The 18,207-nt window shown below is 47.8% G+C and overlaps 1 protein-coding gene across 1 annotated transcript in view; it reads right to left on the minus strand.

The window, feature by feature from the left end:
• The window catches only part of tjap1 (tight junction associated protein 1 (peripheral)), a 48,431-nt gene that overhangs the window by 9,499 nt on the left and 20,725 nt on the right, over positions 1 to 18,207 (minus strand). The window contains exons 4-10 of the mRNA XM_088086908.1: positions 17,126 to 17,284; positions 13,081 to 13,109; positions 11,700 to 11,861; positions 10,298 to 10,364; positions 6,265 to 6,372; positions 5,127 to 5,210; positions 3,077 to 3,763 (exon numbers count right to left, since the gene is read on the minus strand). Coding sequence (XP_087943034.1) covers positions 3,077 to 3,763; positions 5,127 to 5,210; positions 6,265 to 6,372; positions 10,298 to 10,364; positions 11,700 to 11,861; positions 13,081 to 13,109; positions 17,126 to 17,245 — 1,257 coding nt within the window. The 5' untranslated portion in view covers positions 17,246 to 17,284. The remainder of the gene's footprint in view (positions 1 to 3,076; positions 3,764 to 5,126; positions 5,211 to 6,264; positions 6,373 to 10,297; positions 10,365 to 11,699; positions 11,862 to 13,080; positions 13,110 to 17,125; positions 17,285 to 18,207) is intronic.

The raw sequence follows: 18,207 nt of genomic DNA on the forward strand, positions 1-18,207 counted from the left end.
GAGGTGTGTGAGAGGTGTCTGTGAGATGTGTGAAAGGTGTGAAAGGTGTGAGGGAGGTGTCTGAGAGGTGTCTGTGAGAGGTGTGTGAGAGGTGTGTGAGAGGTGTCTGTGAGAGGTGTGTGAGAGGTGTCTGTGAGAGGTGTGAAAGGTGTGAAAGGTGTGAGGGAGGTGTCTGTGAGAGGTGTCTGTGAGAGGTGTGTGAGAGGTGTCTGTGAGATGTGTGAAAGGTGTGAAGGAGGTGTCTGTGAGAGGTGTGTGAGAGGTGTCTGTGAGAGGTGTGTGAGAGGTGTGTGAAAGGTGTCTGTGAGAGGTGTGTGAGAGGTGTGTGAGAGGTGTCTGTGAGAGGTGTGTGAGAGGTGTCTGTGAGAGGTGTGAGAGGTGTGAAAGGTGTGAGGGAGGTGTCTGTGAGAGGTGTGTGAGAGGTGTCTGTGAGGTGTGTGAGAGGTGTGTGAGAGGTGTGTGTGAGAGGTGTGTGAGAGGTGTGTGAGAGGTGTCTGTGAGAGGTGTCTGTGAGATGTGTGAATGGTGTGAAAGGTGTGAGGGAGGTGTCTGTGAGAGGTGTGTGAGAGGTGTCTGTGAGGTGTCTGTGAGGTGTCTGAGAGGTGTTTAAGGTGTCTGTGAGGTGTGTGAGAGGTGTCTGTGAGAGGTGTGTGAGAGGTGTCTGTGAGGTGTGTGAGAGGTGTTTAAGGTGTCTGTGAGGTGTGTGAGAGGTGTCTGTGAGAGGTGTGAAAGGTGTGAGAGAGGTGTCTGTGAGAGGTGTGTGAGAGGTGTCTGTGAGCTGTGTATGAGGTGTCTGTGAGGTGTGTGAGAGGTGTCTAAGGTGTCTGTGAGGTGTGTGAGAGGTGTCTGTGAGGTGTTTAAGGTGTCTGTGAGGTGTGTGAGAGGTGTGAGTGAGGTGTGTGAGAGGTGTGTGAGAGGTGTGAGAGGTGTGAGTGAGGTGTGTGAGATGTGTGTGAGAGGTGTGAGTGAGGTGTGTGAGAGGTGTGTGAGAAAGGTGTCTGTGAGAGGTGTGTGAGAGGTGTGTGAGAGGTGTCTGTGAGAGGTGTGTGAGAGGTGTCTGAGTGGTGTGTGAGAGGTGTGCGAGAGGTGTCTGTGAGATGTGTGAGAGGTGTGAGGGAGGTGTCTGTGAGAGGTGTCTGTGAGAGGTGTTTAAGGTGTCTGTGAGGTGTGTGAGAGGTGTCTGTGAGAGGTGTGAAAGGTGTGAGAGAGGTGTCTGTGAGAGGTGTGTGAGAAGTGTCTGTGAGCTGTGTATGAGGTGTCTGTGAGGTGTGTGAGAGGTGTCTAAGGTGTCTGTGAGGTGTGTGAGAGGTGTCTGTGAGGTGTCTGTGTGGTGTGTGAGAGGTGTTTAAGGTGTCTGTGAGGTGTGTGAGAGGTGTCTGTGAGAGGTGTGAAAGGTGTGAGAGAGGTGTCTGTGAGGTGTGTGATAGGTGTCTAAGGTGTCTGTGAGGTGTGTGAGAGGTGTCTGTGAGGTGTCTGTGTGGTGTCTGTGAGGTTTGTGAGAGGTGTGTGAGAGGTGTCTGTGAGAGGTGTCTGTGAGGTGTGTGAGAGGTGTTTGAGGTGTCTGTGAGCTGTGTATGAGGTGTCTGTGAGGTGTCTGTGTGGTGTCTATGAGGTGTGTGAGAGGTGTCTGTGTGGTGTGAGTGGGGTGTGTGAGAGGTGTCTGTGAGGTGTCTGTGAGGTGTGTGAGAGGTGTGTGAGAGGTGTCTGTGAGGTGTGTGAGAGGTGTATGAGAGGTGTATGAGAGGTGTGAGTGAGGTGTGAGTGAGTTGTGTGAGAGGTGTGAGTGAGGTGTGTGAGTGAGGTGTGAGAGGTGTGTGAGAGGTGTGAGTGAGTTGTGTGAGAGGTGTGAGTGAGGTGTGAGAGGTGTGTGAGAGGTGTGTGAGAGGTGTCTGTGAGGTGTGGGAGGTGTGAGAGGTGTGAGTGAGGTGTGTGAGAGGTGTGAGTGAGTTGTGTGAGTGAGGTGTGAGAGGTGTGTGAGAGGTGTGTGAGAGGTGTCTGTGAGGTGTGGGAGGTGTGAGAGGTGTGAGTGAGGTGTGTGAGAGGTGTGAGAGGTGTGAGTGAGGTGTGTGAGAGGTGTGAGTGAGGTGTGTGAGAGGTGTGAGTGAGGTGTGAGTGAGGTGTGTGAGTGAGGTGTGAGAGGTGTGTGAGAGGTGTGAGTGAGTTGTGTGAGAGGTGTGAGTGAGTTGTGTGAGAGGTGTGAGTGAGGTGTGAGAGGTGTGTGAGAGGTGTGAGGTGTGTGAGAGGTGTGAGTGAGGTGTGTGAGAGGTGTGAGAAGTGTGAGTGAGGTGTGTGAGAGGTGTGAGTGAGGTTTGTGAGAGGTGTGAGTGAGGTGTGAGTGAGGTGTGTGAGAGGTGTGAGTGAGGTGTGTGAGGTGTGTGAGAGGTGTGAGTGAGGTGTGTGAGAGGTGTGAGAGGTGTGAGAAGTGTGAGTGAGGTGTGTGAGAGGTGTGAGAGGTGTGAGTGAGGTGTGTGAGAGGTGTGAGAGGTGTGAGTGAGGTGTGAGAGGTGTGAGTGAGGTGTGTGAGAGGTGTGAGTGAGGTGTGTGAGGTGTGTGAGGTGTGTGAGAGGTGTGAGTGAGGTGTGTGAGAGGTGTGAGAAGTGTGAGTGAGGTGTGTGAGAGGTGTGAGAGGTGTGAGTGAGGTGTGTGAGAGGTGTGAGTGAGGTGTGAGAGGTGTGAGTGAGGTGTGTGAGAGGTGTGAGAAGTGTGAGTGAGGTGTGTGAGAGGTGTGAGTGAGGTTTGTGAGAGGTGTGAGAGGTGTGAGTGAGGTGTGAGTGAGGTGTGAGAGGTGTGAGTGAGGTGTGTGAGAGGTGTGAGTGAGGTGTGTGAGGTGTCTGAGAGGTGTGAGTGAGGTGTGTGAGAGGTGTGAGTGAGGTGTGAGTGAGGTGTAAGAGGTGTGAGTGAGGTGTGTGAGAGGTGTGAGTGAGGTGTGTGAGAGGTGTGAGTGAGGTGTGTGAGAGGTGTGAGAGGTGTGAGAAGTGTGAGTGAGGTGTGTGAGAGGTGTGAGAGGTGTGAGTGAGGTGTGTGAGAGGTGTGAGAGGTGTGAGTGAGGTGTGAGTGAGGTGTGTGTAAGCGTTACCTGTGGCGGGCTGCTGAAGGGGCTGGACTGGCTGGACAGCGGCTCGCTGGCGGCGTCCCGCTGTGACGGTGGCGTGCGGTGGTGGGTGCCCCCGCCAGAGGAGGAGGAGGGGGCGGGGCTTCCAGGCGCCAGGCGCTCATCATCGTTCTGCACGAGGCTCAGGGAGATGGCCTGGCGTGTGGCGTAGGTGCAGTTGGGCAGCGGTGAGTTTTTGGGGATCTTCACTTTGTCGTCCGACGAGAACTCGATGACCTTGCGGCCCGGGTAGAGTGGGTGGGGTGGCGGCGGCGCCGGGTACGGGTTCAGCTTCTCGAAGGATGGAGCCCCGCACGCCTCCTCGCTGCCCGACTGTCCGTCCAGACTGCTCTGACTGCGGCACGAGCCGTTCTGCTGCGCCGCCTCCTGACCGCCGTTCTCCCGCCCCCGGGCCTCGGCCCCGGCAGGGCCCGTCATGTCCACGTGCACGAAGACGTCCTCGGCGACGGGCCGACCGCAGCTGCTGGACTGAGCAGAGTTGAGGACGAGCGGTTCGGGTTTCTCCAGGACGCGGGCGATGACAGAGGTCGGCACGACGTCGGCCGGAGTCAGACTGAGCGTGTCCGGGTCCTGAGAGCCGGGGGCGGGGCCTCGCTCCGGCAGGCTGCTCTTCATGTGTTTGTTCAACATGTCCTGCAGCTCGTAAGGCAACTGACAGACACGCACGCACACGCACGCACAGACACAGACATACACACACACACACACACACACACACACACACAGCGTTAGAGTGTTTCCAGGAAGTGGGTCAGATCAGCTGAGTCTCAATAAACTCTAATGGGACTAATGGAACCATCAACACACACACACACACACACACACACACACACACACACACACAGACACAGACACACACACACACACACAGACACAGACACACAGACACAGACACACACACACACACACACACACACACAGACACACACACACACACACACACACAGACACAGACACACACACACACACACACACAGACACACACACAGACACACAGACACAGACACAGACACACACACACACACACACACTCTTTGATGCCATTATATCCAGTTTCCTCCGCTGAAGCAGTCAGTGCTGCAGGTGTTAACTCGGCCCTCAGTTCGTCCTCACAGGCAGCTGCGGTGTAACATCAGGAGAGTGGTGTGTTTATTACTAAACTCAAACCTCCGTTAAACGGGACACTCCTCAGATTTTTATCCGAGCTTTGTATCAGAACAAAGTGTGTGTCGATGAACGGTGGTCCACTCTCCTCCTAACAGAGAGCTCCCTCCTCCCCCGCTGAGAAACTCTGCCGGATGATGCAAACTGGTGCAAAGCACGTCATCCTGCAGTTTCTGCGGCTCTCGGGCTGTTCAGACCGCTATGTACTGCAACGGATCAGTGAGGCAGGAGGACAAAGACGCAGAGCTACGATGAAACTGATGTTTGTCTGTCCCATCTCAGGCAGACGGACAGTGAAGACAAAAAAAACGGTTTGGACGCACGTCACGTGATGACACCTGTAAACGTGTGCAGTTTGCCCTGAGGGAGGCGCTGCAGGAGACGGTCCACATCATTCATTTCACAAAGTGGAAACTTTGTTTGAAAAGTTGGACTGAAACAGAATCACAGTAATACACGTAACACCAAAAAGATCACGTGTGCAGGTTTTTTAAACTCGAAATAAAAATGCCAAAAAAAGGTTTCGGATGGCTTTTTTTCCCTTTGCCAGTAGAGCAGAGCTGTGTACGCGCTCTGCAGCAGAGCAGCACGTCTCTCGGTTGGTTTTTAACGGTGTGTTTGATGCCGCAGACAGCCCTGTAAACAGGTCAGTAAACAGCAGAAAGCAGCATGGAGGCCTGTGAAAATGTCTCTCTGGTGTGGATCAAAGTTTGAGCTCGCTCTATCTCGTCAGTTAAGAGGATGAAACTACTACAGCCTTCTGACCTGCGTGTGAATAACACACACACAAAAACACACACACACACACACACACACACACACACACACACATACATGGTTAGGTACTTACATCAGCAAACTTGTGGTTCCTGAAGTGCGACTTGTTGCATTTGAGCAGCTGGACGGCGAGGTTACAGTCCTGCCTGTAACGCTCCTGCACGCACACACACACACACACATATGCACACACACACACACACACACACACAGAGCCATCAGTGACACCAGAGTGTCAGTGCTGTGGCTGAGGAGGTCAAAGGTCATCGAGCTGGACTCAAAGATGAAGGTGTGATGCGAGCATAGATGATGAAGGTGTGATGCGAGCATTGGTGATGAAGGTGTGATGCGAGCGTTGGTGATGAAGGTGTGATGCGAGCATTGGTGATGAAGGTGTGATGCGAGCATTGGTGATGAAGGTGTGATGCGAGCGTTGGTGATGAAGGTGTGATACGAGCGTTGGTGATGAAGGTGTGATGTAAGCGTTGGTGATGAAGGTGTGATACGAGCATTGGTGATGAAGGTGTGATGTAAGCGTTGGTGATGAAGGTGTGATACGAGCATTGGTGATGAAGGTGTGATGCGAGCGTTGGTGATGAAGGTGTGATGCGAGCGTTGGTGATGAAGGTGTGATGCGAGCGTTGGTGATGAAGGTGTGATGTGAGCGTTGGTGATGGTGTGATGCGAGCGTTGGTGATGAAGGTGCGATGTCAGCGTTGGTGATGAAGGTGTGAGCGTTGGTGATGAAGGTGTGATGCGAGCATTGGTGATGAAGGTGTGATGTGAGCGTTGGTGATGAAGGTGTGAGCGTTGGTGATGAAGGTGTGATGCGAGCATTGGTGATGAAGGTGCGATGTGAGCGTTGGTGATGAAGGTGTGATGCGAGCATTGGTGATGAAGGTGCGATGTGAGCGTTGGTGATGAAGGTGTGATGCGAGCATTGGTGATGAAGGTGCGATGCGAGCGTTGGTGATGAAGGTGCGATGTGAGCGTTGGTGATGAAGGTGTGATGCGAGCATTGGTGATGAAGGTGCGATGTGAGCGTTGGTGATGAAGGTGCGATGTGAGCGTTGGTGATGAAGGTGCGATGTGAGCGTTGGTGATGAAGGTGCGATGTGAGCGTTGGTGATGAAGGTGCGATGTGAGCGTTGGTGATGAAGGTGCGATGTGAGCGTTGGTGATGAAGGTGCGATGTGAGCTTTGGTACTGACGTTGAGCTCCTCCAGACGGTCGATGGTGTTTTTGGCGTCCAGCAGTTTGTTGGTCAGCTCCACGATCTCCTGGTCCATCGTCTTTTTGTCCCTCTCCACCTTCCGTAGCTGTGGGAGGAGCAGGACATCATGTTATAACATTAACTGTCAATCACAGGCGAGGCAGCCAATCAGGAGCCGGGGGAGGCGGGCCTACATTCAGATCATGTGGGAAGAAACTTTAAGGTGAAAATCAGCAGCTGAAACGAGGACGCTCCGATTTCTGTCTCTTCGTCTTTTGTTTTTAATGAAAATCCTTCAGTTTTATTTTTTAGGAATCATCTTTCATCTGAAAACAGCCGTTAGTTTCCAGTTTTCCCAGATCATTTGAATGCTGCGTTAACCGGCAGCACTCCACAGATGCATGATGGGATGCGGCGGTGCGGCTGCTGCTGCGAGCAGATCAATAAGATCCCGGCAGATCTTGATCGAAGCGTCAAAGCTGAAATGGTTTTTAGTTTCTTATCATCTGTCTGCAAATGATCTACTTCTTCTTTGGTTTGAGTGTTTCCTCAGAAAGTCCTGATCGATCGGATCCATCGATCGATCGATCAGCTGCTCGACATGTTTTCACTTTTTTCTACAAGCACGCGAGGAAGAGAAGCTGCAGTCGACAGCGATAATGAGACAAACAGATGTTTCACACCAAGTCCAAACATTTCAACGTCTGGTTCACAAACACGAAACGCAGCGCACAAATATCGACGACCGCCGAGAAACTCGATCAACCAAACGTTAAAAATCACCACGAGAAAGAAACACTCACGGTCAAAATCTATGACTTCAAATCTGCATCATTAATCTTCTCTGTAAAGACGACATCAATGCGACTTTTTAATCAAAGTTATGACTTCAAACAAAAATTTCAACATTTAAAAAAAAACACCTTTAACTCAAATATGACTTTTATGTCAAAGTTGTGAATTTCAATCAAAATGACAACTTTTTAAATAAAAAGTGTAACATTTTAACAGTTTTAACTTTTAATTAAAGTTCCTACATTTAAAAAGGAAATTATGTTCGATCAAACTAATGATTTGAATTTACAAGAAAACTTTTAAAAATAAAAAGTACCTAAAATAAAAAATTCTAATCAAAATTTTGACTTCAAATCAAAATGAAAACTTTTAAAATGAAAACTAAGACCTTCTAATGAAAAGGATGTCTCAAAGTTTAAAGTGTGCGGGTCCGTGACGTCAGTCCGATATCTGCCGAGCGAATCATGTCAGAAATCAGTGACTGAGATCGCCTCTGATCGCTCGCCGAGTCTTAAACGCCGCTCGTGTTTCAGCTGAAACTGAAGACATAAAAATGAAGAATTCACAGAATAAACCAACAGTCGTTCAGGTCGGGACTTGGTGCTCAAACACCTTCAGACAGGAAACAGAAGAAAGGGGAGGAGGAGGAGGAGGAGGAGGAGGAGGAGGAGGAGGAGGATGGACAGATGTTGGACATGAATGACAGATGGAGAGCGGGTGAGGAGGAAGAACATGAATGAGACGCAACTGCATGAACCCAAGTCTGACTGACGGCGGCCTGACGGAGGTGAAGATGAAGATGACGATGAGGATGAAGAGGGTGAGTCGATCCGTCACAGAGCAGCGTGAGAGAAGAGGAGAAAAAAGAGAGAGAGAAAAGATGAAGGTCGACATCAGACAGTCAGCCACAAACAGGACAAACAGGAAGTCTGAGTCAACGAGTTTCCACTAACTGAAGAGTTTGATTTTAGAAAAAAAAAACAGTCCAAGTTTTATACATTAAAACACAAAGAGAGTTCTAAAAAACCACAGAGAGTTCTTAAAAAACACAAAGAGAGTTCTTAAAAAACACAGAGAGTTCTTAAAAAACACAAAGAGAGTTCTTAAAAAACACAGAGAGAGTTCTTAAAAAACACAGAGAGAGTTCTTAAAAAACACAGAGAGAGTTCTTAAAAAACACAGAGTTCTTAAAAAACACAAAGAGAGTTCTAAAAAAACACAGAGTTCTAAAAAAACACAGAGTTCTAAAAAAACACAAAGCGAGTTCTAAAAAAACACAAAGAGAGTTCTAAAAAAACACAAAGAGAGTTCTAAAAAAACACAAAGCGAGTTCTAAAAAAAAACACAGAGTTCTAAAATAAAAACACAAAGAGAGTTCTAAAATGAAAACACAAAGAGAGTTCTAAAAAACACAGAGTTCTAAAATAAAAACACAAAGAGAGTTCTAAAAAAACAAAGCGAGTTCTAAAAAAACACAAAGAGAGTTCTAAAATAAAAACACAAAGAGAGTTCTAAAAAACACAGAGTTCTAAAATAAAAACACAAAGAGAGTTCTAAAATAAAAACACAAAGAGAGTTCTAAAATAAAACACAAAGAGAGTTCTAAAAAAACACAAAGAGAGTTCTAAAAAAACACAGAGTTCTTAAAAAACACAAAGAGAGTTCTAAAAAACCACAAAGAGAGTTCTTAAAAAACACAGAGTTCTAAAAAAACACAGAGTTCTTAAAAAACACAAAGAGAGTTCTAAAAAACCACAAAGAGAGTTCTAAAAAAACACAGAGAGTTCTTAAAAAACACAGAGAGTTCTAAAAAACCACAAAGAGAGTTCTTAAAAAACAGAGTTCTAAAAAAACAGAGTTCTAAAAAAACACAAAGAGAGTTCTAAAAAAACACAGTGAGTTCTAAAAAAACACAGAGTTCTAAAATAAAAACACAAAGAGAGTTCTAAAAAAACACAGTGAGTTCTAAAAAAACAGAGTTCTAAAATAAAAACACAAAGAGAGTTCTAAAAAAACACAAAGAGAGTTCTAAAATAAAAACACAAAGAGAGTTCTAAAAAAACACAGAGTTCTAAAACAAAAACACAAAGTGAGTTCTAACATAAAAAAAAGAAAAATCTTTTTGCTTGAAAAGTTTTTTTCTGTTTATATTATTTTTCTATTTATATTATTTTTTCTTTTTATATTGTAGAAAACATATTTCTTTGTTTGTAAACCACTTTTTTTTTTAAAAAGACAAGCTGTAAAATTTTTGCCAGAAAAGTCCTAATTTTTGTCTAGAAAAGTTTTAATATTTTGCCAGAAAAGTCACCATATTTGGGGGGAAAAAACATATTTTGCTGGAAAAGTTATTTTGTTTTGCAAGAAAAGTGTCGATATTTTGTTAGCAAAGACACGTTTTTGATATTATTTTGCTTGGAGAGTTTTTTCCCCAAAAAATGACAAGAATTCATGACAAACGTCGCCATATTTAGTCTGAAAAGTTACGTTTAGTTGTCAGGTTCTGTTCGTGTTGACGTCTTTTCTCAGTTTATTAATTTTTGCTGAAATTTGAAACGTTTTCACCAAAGTTTGGACGAAATTAACGAGAGCAGACGAAGTGAGTCAGTAAGTAACCGTGGTAACAAGGTCACCTCTGACTCACGGCGACCTCTGACCTCTGAAACCTCCCTGCTGTCCGCCAGCCGCACTTTTCCACAGCTGATCAATACAGATCAATACGCCGCAGAGTGTGTTTTCATTTAGTCATCGATCAGAGATCGACCACACACACACACACACACACACACACACACACACACACACACACACACACACAGACACAGACACACACACACAGACACAGACACACACACACACACACACAGACACAGACACACACACACAGACACAGACACACACAGACACACACACAGACACAGACACAGACACAGACACACACACACACACACGCGCGCACACACACACACACACACACACACACACACACACACTCACACACACACAGCAGCAGACAGCCGTCAGGTTTTGATCAGTTTAACACTAAAAATGAATAATATTTTTTTTATCCATGTTTTTTTTTATTTTTATCTGTGTTTTTATTTTCAGGACAGTTTTTCAGCTCCGAGCTCTGATTGGCTGAAACATGCGCCCAAAGTGACAGAGCTCTCCGATTGGTCGTCACACCAGGACGGTTTCGATTTCACTGTTAACCAACAAAGAAGAAGAAAGATTACCAGAGCGTGGAGCTTCTCCTCCAGGTCCTGATTGGCTCTCTGAGATGCCGTGTAGCTGTTCTGGAGTCTGTGGGCGGGACCAGACAGGAGAGGGTTACTGAGCACGCTCAGTCGCCCCCATGGGACAAACAGACACACAAACACCTTCACTTCATTTAAACCTTCGATTCTCACTTCCTGTTTGCACCTCTTCACACCCACCGGTCCACCACTGCCGAGTCACTGCTCGTTTACAGCCGAGTCACTGCTCGTTTACAGCCGAGTCACTGCTTGTTTACAGCCGAGTCACTGCTCATTTACAGCCGAGTCACTGCTCATTTACAGCCAAGTCACTGCCGAGTCACTGGTCATTTACAGCCGAGTCACTGGTCATTTACAGCCGAGTCACTGCCGAGTCACTGGTCATTTACAGCCGAGTCACTGCTCATTTACAGGCAAGTCACTGCCGAGTCACTGGTCATTTACAGCCGAGTCACTGCTCGTTTACAGCCGAGTCACTGCTCATTTACAGCCGAGTCACTGGTCATTTACAGCCGAGTCACTGCTCATTTACAGCCGAGTCACTGCTCATTTACAGCCGAGTCACTGCTCATTTACAGGCGAGTCACTGCCGAGTCACTGGTCATTTACAGCCGAGTCACTGCTCGTTTACAGCCGAGTCACTGCTCGTTTACAGCCGAGTCACTGCTCATTTACAGCCAAGTCACTGCTCATTTAAAGCCAAGTCACTGCCGAGTCACTGCTCATTTACAACCGAGTCACTGCTCGTTTACAGCCAAGTCACTGCTCATTTACAGCCGAGTCACTACTCATTTACAGCCAAGTCACTGCCGAGTCACTGCTCATTTACAGCCGAGTCACTGCTCGTTTACAGCCAAGTCACTGCTCATTTACAGCCAAGTCACTCCCGAGTCACTGGTCATTTACAGCCGAGTCACTGCCGAGTCACTGGTCATTTACAGCCGAGTCACTGGTCATTTACAACAGAGTCACACGGAATCACAGCGGAGTTGAGTTACAGCCGAGTTTCAGTCAAGTCACACCTGAGTTAAAGTTCTGCCAAAGCCGAGTTAATCTTGAGTCACAGCCGAGTTAATGTTGACCTCGAGTTAATCAAAGTTGAGTTAATTTCGCGTCAAAGCCGGGTTAAAGTTGAGTCACAGTCGACTTAAAGTTGAGTCAAAGTTAATCAGTCGAGTCATAGCTTTATCAACCGCAGCGCTGCAGGAACAGGAAGTATCGTCTCTATGACAACGAGCACCTGAAACGTATCCGTGTTCATTACAAACGGACGGCGCCAACGCGTTCTCAGGCTGCCGAGTCGATTTACTGACATCATCCAGTGCACCGGCCAATCAGCAGCGCCTGTTTAACCCCGCCCTCTCAGATGTGGTGTCCTCACCTGCGGAACTTGTCCCTCATCTTGTCCAGGTCGTCTCGGGTCCGGCTGAGCTCCGCCTCCATGTAGTGACGGCTGCCGTCAAACTCCGCCTCCATGGCCTCCATCTTGTGGTTGGAGAGCGAAAGGCGGCGCTGCAGGTCCTCATTCTGCTGCTGGAGGATTCTGGGTAATGGGAGGAGAGGTCAGAGGTCACGTGAGGCCGTGGCAGCTCGGCGCCGCGTCACAAACATCACGTTCCTCAGGTCACAGTGAGCGGTCAGGACGCCGAAGCGACGCCACGTCAGAGTGTCGGAGGTCACTTTTCAAGTTGTTCATGGACAAATTTCAAAACTTTCCATGACTTTCAAGGACCCAAAGTATGTCTCTATTTGCACAACTCAAACACATCATTTCAGCGTCCCCAAAAAACGAGTTCAAGGACCCTCCGAAAATTAAAAATCCAACAATGATTTCTGTTTTTACATTTTCTGACTATGATGACGTCATTTCGGGAGATTTTTAGGAAAACATGCTTTCCAAACCCATTTTCTTAAAATAAATAAATGCATTAAAAATAAATGAAAAAAAGGAAATTTTGTTTTAATTTCAAAATCAATAAAAAATGCCTTAAATTCAGCATTATGTTGCATTAATGCCATTTAATTTACAACACACATTTCCAGGATTTTTCCAAAACTTTTGAATGGATTTTAATAGTTCCATGACTTTTCAAGGCCTGGAAAATATGACTGTGAAATTCAATGACTTTTCCAGGTTTTCCATGACGGCGGGAGCCCTGAATATAACCACAAACTGAGATCACAGCTGTTGATTCAGATCACAAACAGAGATTTGGGACTCGTTCCTCTCGCTGATCACTGATGTGACGCAAACACAGTTTATAAAGTATTTTTATTTCTTTCGTACGATTTTCTGTTTGCTTTTAGTCTGAAAATCAGCGGCGTTTTTCCTGAGAGCACTTCCTGTCTGCGCTCACACATTCATGACTCGTGAGATTTATGAGTGTTTGATCAGAGACGTCCGTCGATTATTCTTCTCTCGCTATCTCAGTTCACAGCAGAAAACGTGAAAATATCCTCAAATATTCAGACGTTTATCACCAAACTCTGACCGCACATCGAGGGCCGCGGCGACCTCTGACGGCACGAAACACCCATCATCATGTCCCTGGTTTTAAATCATGAATATTTTTTTTAAGTAAATGAAAAAAACTAAATTAAATTATTGTTATGATTATTTTCATTATTATTATTAGAATTTTATTTAAATTTTTTATTATTATTACTGCAACATGAAGCGTTTCTGCTCGATGGGAGCCGCCGTGGTCCGGTGAAAATCATTTGATTATTATTTGAATAACAGACAGAAAACAGAGTCTCACCTGATCCGGTCGGAGTCTGATAACACCTCCTGAAACAAAAACACACACACAAAGTCAGCGTTACAGCAAACGTTACGACAAACGCTTCGCGCAGAAAAAGTCTCATTCCAGCGACACACTGAGCCTCACGCAGAAACGCTCCGTTACATTTCCTCCATAATTACAATAATTATAATCATCAGAATAAAAACATGAGAGAAGTCGAGTCCAGAAGCATCAAACGCTCCGAAGCTTAAACTCTGCTGAGCAGGTGAGCTCAGGGATCATCAGTCACCTGTCAGCAGGCCACGCCCCCTGAACTCCAAATAAGGACAGGCTTAGTGCCGAGTGCAAAGACTGCAAAAACACTCCACGCCAAAAAAAAGACTGAAAGAAGAAGAAGAAGTCCTGCAGGAGAGAAACTGACCTGCTGTTAAATAAATCTGATTTCGGGGAAAATGTATTCATGTATTAAAAGTAAAAGTACACATGCAAAAAGGTTTAAATACATTTAAATAATGAAAAGAATTCAAAGAAAAAGCAGCACGTCGTCACACACTCGGTTAACACGAGAGGCTGGAAACATGAAGCGGTTTTTTGTCGTGACAAATGATCAGAAAAATAGTTGCAATTAAAATTTTTTTACACTTGTATATTTTCAGATTTTTGGTTTATAAAGTAGTTTTTTAATAATTAGGAGCAGACAGATACTGTTGTTTCAGGGCTGATACTGATACTGAATATTAGTACTTACTGAGGCCAATAACTGATATTTGGAATCGATATGCATTTACAATAGAAATGAAAATATTTCTGTTAAAATTTAAAATTTGGAATATAACAAATTTCAAAACAAAACTTTGTTTAAGTGACTTTAGCAAACGTTTAATCTAAACTGAAACTTTCAGCATCAAATTCAGAAAGTTCCCTGCAACTTTTTTAAAAAGTTAAAGTTAAAGTTAAAAAATGGACAAATAAAATCAGCAGCGGAGCCAAAGGAGAACACATTTTAATTCATTTATCAGTGATCATTTAAATACAAAGCAAATAAAGATAATTATTATTTTTCTAATTTTATTCTCTTTTTAATTATTTAAAATGTATTTACTTTTTTTCCAAATTTTTTTGCTAATTTTTGAGTTTTTTTTTCTTTCTTTACATTTTTGAAAAAAGAAAGAAATCCAGACACTTTGTGTTTCAAAGGGTTAAAGTTTGGATCAGAATGAACCGGAGCCTGATGGGTCTTGTGACCTCCGCCTATCGATGGAAACAGATCACGAATTTATTATTGATTATGAGGATTGATCGATTGACTACGTTCCAACAACTTGACTGGAATTAAAAACTCTTCTGTTTTCATGACAAGTGTCTCTCTTCAGGGTTTTCCCGGGACTCGATCACATGACCGATCACACGACCGATCACACGACCGATCACACGACCGATCACACGACCGATCACATGACCGATCACACGACCGATCACACGACCGATCACATGACTGATCACACGACTGATCACATGACTGATCACACGACCGATCACACGACCGATCACATGACTGATCACACGACTGATCACATGACTGATCACACGACCGATCACACGACCGATCACATGACTGATCACACGACCGATCACACGATTGATCACATGACTGATCACACGACCGATCACACGACCGATCACATGACTGATCACACGACCGATCACATGACTGATCACACGACCGATCACACGACCGATCACATGACTGATCACACGACCGATCACATGACTGATCACATGACTGATCACACGACCGATCACATGACTGATCACACGACCGATCACATGACTGATCACACGACCGATCACATGACTGATCACACGACCGATCACGACTGATCACACGACCGATCACATGACCGCCATGTGAGCGGTCAGAGGCTGTGGCTGAGACGCCGTCACACAGACGGACGCGTGTTCCTGTTTCTGCATCGATCCTTTCGACGTTCTCTCCCAGCATGCAGCGGGGTTTCCACATGATGGATCCTCTCGGCTGATCGATCGCCTGCAGAGCCCCAAAATCAATGACTCAGCGGCTAACGGGCCAATCAGACGGCTGCGTTGTGCGGCTGCAGGTTCCCGCTCTGCTGATCGGTCAGAGACACTTTGTCATTTAGCTGAAGCCTCATTATCGGTGATCAATATCGTTATCGGTGATCAATATCAGAGCGCATGGAGAGGAAAAGCCCGTCTCATCTGCCGCCTGCCACACTGATGCATTCTGGGAGTTTAATGAAGACGTCTTCAGACTTGATTCATCAGTCAAAGTCGAAGGAGGACACGAAACCGTTTGATTTTTGGCGTCTGAGAGGAAACTTCAGTCTGACGTCACCAAGTCACGAGTTTCTGTTAACCCTCGAATGTGCAAATTACAACTGACATGAACAAGCGAACCCCGACACAAAACACGCCTCATGGAGACACGTTTAGAAAACACTAACCCACTTATCGCTAAAAACGCTTTCACGCTGGCAGAGGACATAATTCAGGCGACTGCAAAGACATTTGTCCAAACTGCAGTGGGAACACTTTTAGTCTTTTCTAGGTCACACGACGCTGTGAGGTCACACGACGCTGTGAGGTCACGTGATGCTGTGAGGTCACACGACGCTGTGAGGTCACACGATGCTGTGAGGTCACACGACGCTGTGAGGTCACACGATGCTGTGAGGTCACACGACGCTGTGAGGTCACACGACGCTGTGAGGTCACACGACGCTGTGAGGTCACACGATGCTGTGAGGTCACACGACGCTGTGAGGTCACACGACGCTGTGAGGTCACACGACGCTGTGAGGTCACACGACGCTGTGAGGTCACACGATGCTGTGAGGTCACGTGATGCTGTGAGGTCACATGATGCTGATGTTTTGAACATCCATCACCATGAGGAGAAGGAGGAGGAGGAGGGGGAGGAGCAGGAGGGGAGGAGGAGGGGAGGAGCAGGAGCAGGAGGAGGAGGGGGAGGAGGAGGGGGAGGAGCAGGAGCAGGAGCAGGGGCAGGAGGAGGGGGAGGAGGTGGGGGAGGAGGAGGGGGAGGACCTACCTTACTGTGAGACATGAGATTAGAAACAGGAAGTCTGTGTTTGTGTCTCTGCGTCTCCTCCGTCTCCTTCACCTCCTTCTTTGCTCCTCTGTTTACCTTCAGCAGCTCCTCTTCAGGCCCCGCCCCCTCTGTGATGTCACCCTGCTCCTCCTGCAGGGGCGTGTACCTCCCTCCAGACCGCCGCAGAGACGCCACCCAGTCGTCCCAGCGCCGCGTCCGGTCGGCGGACGGCCCCTCCGTGCTTGGTTTCCTGTGGGTGGGGCGGCGGCGCTGGGGGGCGGGGCTTCCCTGCTCGCCGGACGGCGTCCTACCGAGCAGCGTGAGGTGGGCGGGGCTCAGGACGCGGGAGGTGATCTCGTCCAGGAAGTTGGAGAAGCGGACCTTCTCCTCCAGGACCTGCATCCTCCAGTTCCAGTCCGGCCGGCAGGGCGACGGCGGGTCCGAGGACCGCCGTGAGCTTGCCGCCCGCTGATCCGACCGGTCCAGGGAGCGGGTCGGCAGCTGGTGGGTGGCGCCACCACGCCGCCGGCTGTCGTCCAGCAGCTCCACGGACTTGGACTTCCTGATCATGTCATAGGCGCGTTGGACGCCTAGCGATGCCGGCTGCTTCAGGATGCTCTTCGGCGGCGCGGTAGTCTGCGTGCGGCCGTGGTGGTCTCCTTTGCGGACAGGGGAGTGTTTCCTGGCTGCTGCGGGGCTGCGGACACCTTCACCGCCGGCTGCACAGCGAGGACTGGTAGTGACGCCCACCGCCGTGGTCCTGAGACGGTGGGGCTGGCGGCTGCTGAAAAGTGGCGGGGGCGGGATGCAGAGCTCCAGGCTGGACAGACTGGACACGTCCAGCTCGCTCTCAGAGAGCAGGAGCGGCGAAGGCGGGACGCCATGCCTAGATCCGCCACGCTGCCGCCGTTTGGGGGCGGCGGCGGAGTGCTGCAGGGAGGGTGAAGGTGTGTTTAAAGTGTGTAAGTTTACCTGGCTAATGTCGGGCTGTGGCGCAGGTGGAGGCGGAGCGGCGGGCAGGGCGTGGCGCGTCTCACGGTGCTGCGGCGGAGCCTTACGGTACGGCTTCCTGGCCGGGGCCGCGCTCGTCATCCTGGGCCCGACTTCCTTCCTTCCTGTCGTCTGTCAGTCCTGCCAGCAGAGCAAGAGTTAGAAAACGGCGCCCGCCAATCGCCCGCCAACCTCCGACCACAACGCCACGACCACGACTGGACTCTGTCAGCACTGTCACCCTCTCTCTCTCTCTCTGCGTGTGCAGATCGATGCGCGGTCGCCCCTCATCAGCATCAAACACGCCTCCTCCACGCACACGCCTCACGTGTGTCTGTTCAGTGCTCCTGCTTTTCTGTGTTTGTGAGGACCAGACACACACTGTGAGGACACGCTGAAAAAAATGTCCCCGTAATGCAGGTGGACCGGACGCTCCTGGGATTTCAGGAAGGTTCAATGGTTTTAGGACGTTTCTACAATTTTAAGGCATTTCCAGGAATTTACAACATTTCAAGGACTTTAGGAAATGTGTAAAATTGTAGGATGTTTCTAAGATTTTAGGACATGTTTAGGACTTTTAGACATTGCAGGGATTTTAAAAAATTTTGAGGATTTTAGGAGATTTCAAAAATTTTAGGAAAATGTCTCCACAGTGCAGGTAGAGTCACACAAACAGTCCTCACAAACATCTCACACAAATACATTTGTCCTCACGAGTTACAGAACGGACGAAACAAATCACAAGGAGGACACCAGTGACGGTCCTCGCAAGTGCTGTGTGTGTGTGTGTGTGTGTGTGTGTGTGTGTGTGTGTGTGTGTGTGTGTGTGTGTGTGTGTGAGCCTCAGGCGACACATTGATCTCAATTTGTTTCCAGAACAGGAAGTGCAGCTTCATTGATCTGAATGAGGTCATGTTAGCATGGCAGCGTTAGCCTGCTAATGTGAGTGACACAGCGGAGCTAACACGAGCTAACATGCTAACAGCAGCACATCCTGCTGACACTCAATATTACAATAACACGCTAATAACATATCAATCACATGTTCTACTGGTTTTTACAGA

The sequence above is a fragment of the Plectropomus leopardus genome, chromosome 13, assembly GCF_026936395.1.
Source record: "Plectropomus leopardus strain MGB_pleo_1.0 chromosome 13, ASM2693639v1, whole genome shotgun sequence".
Lineage (NCBI taxonomy): Eukaryota > Metazoa > Chordata > Actinopteri > Perciformes > Serranidae > Plectropomus > Plectropomus leopardus.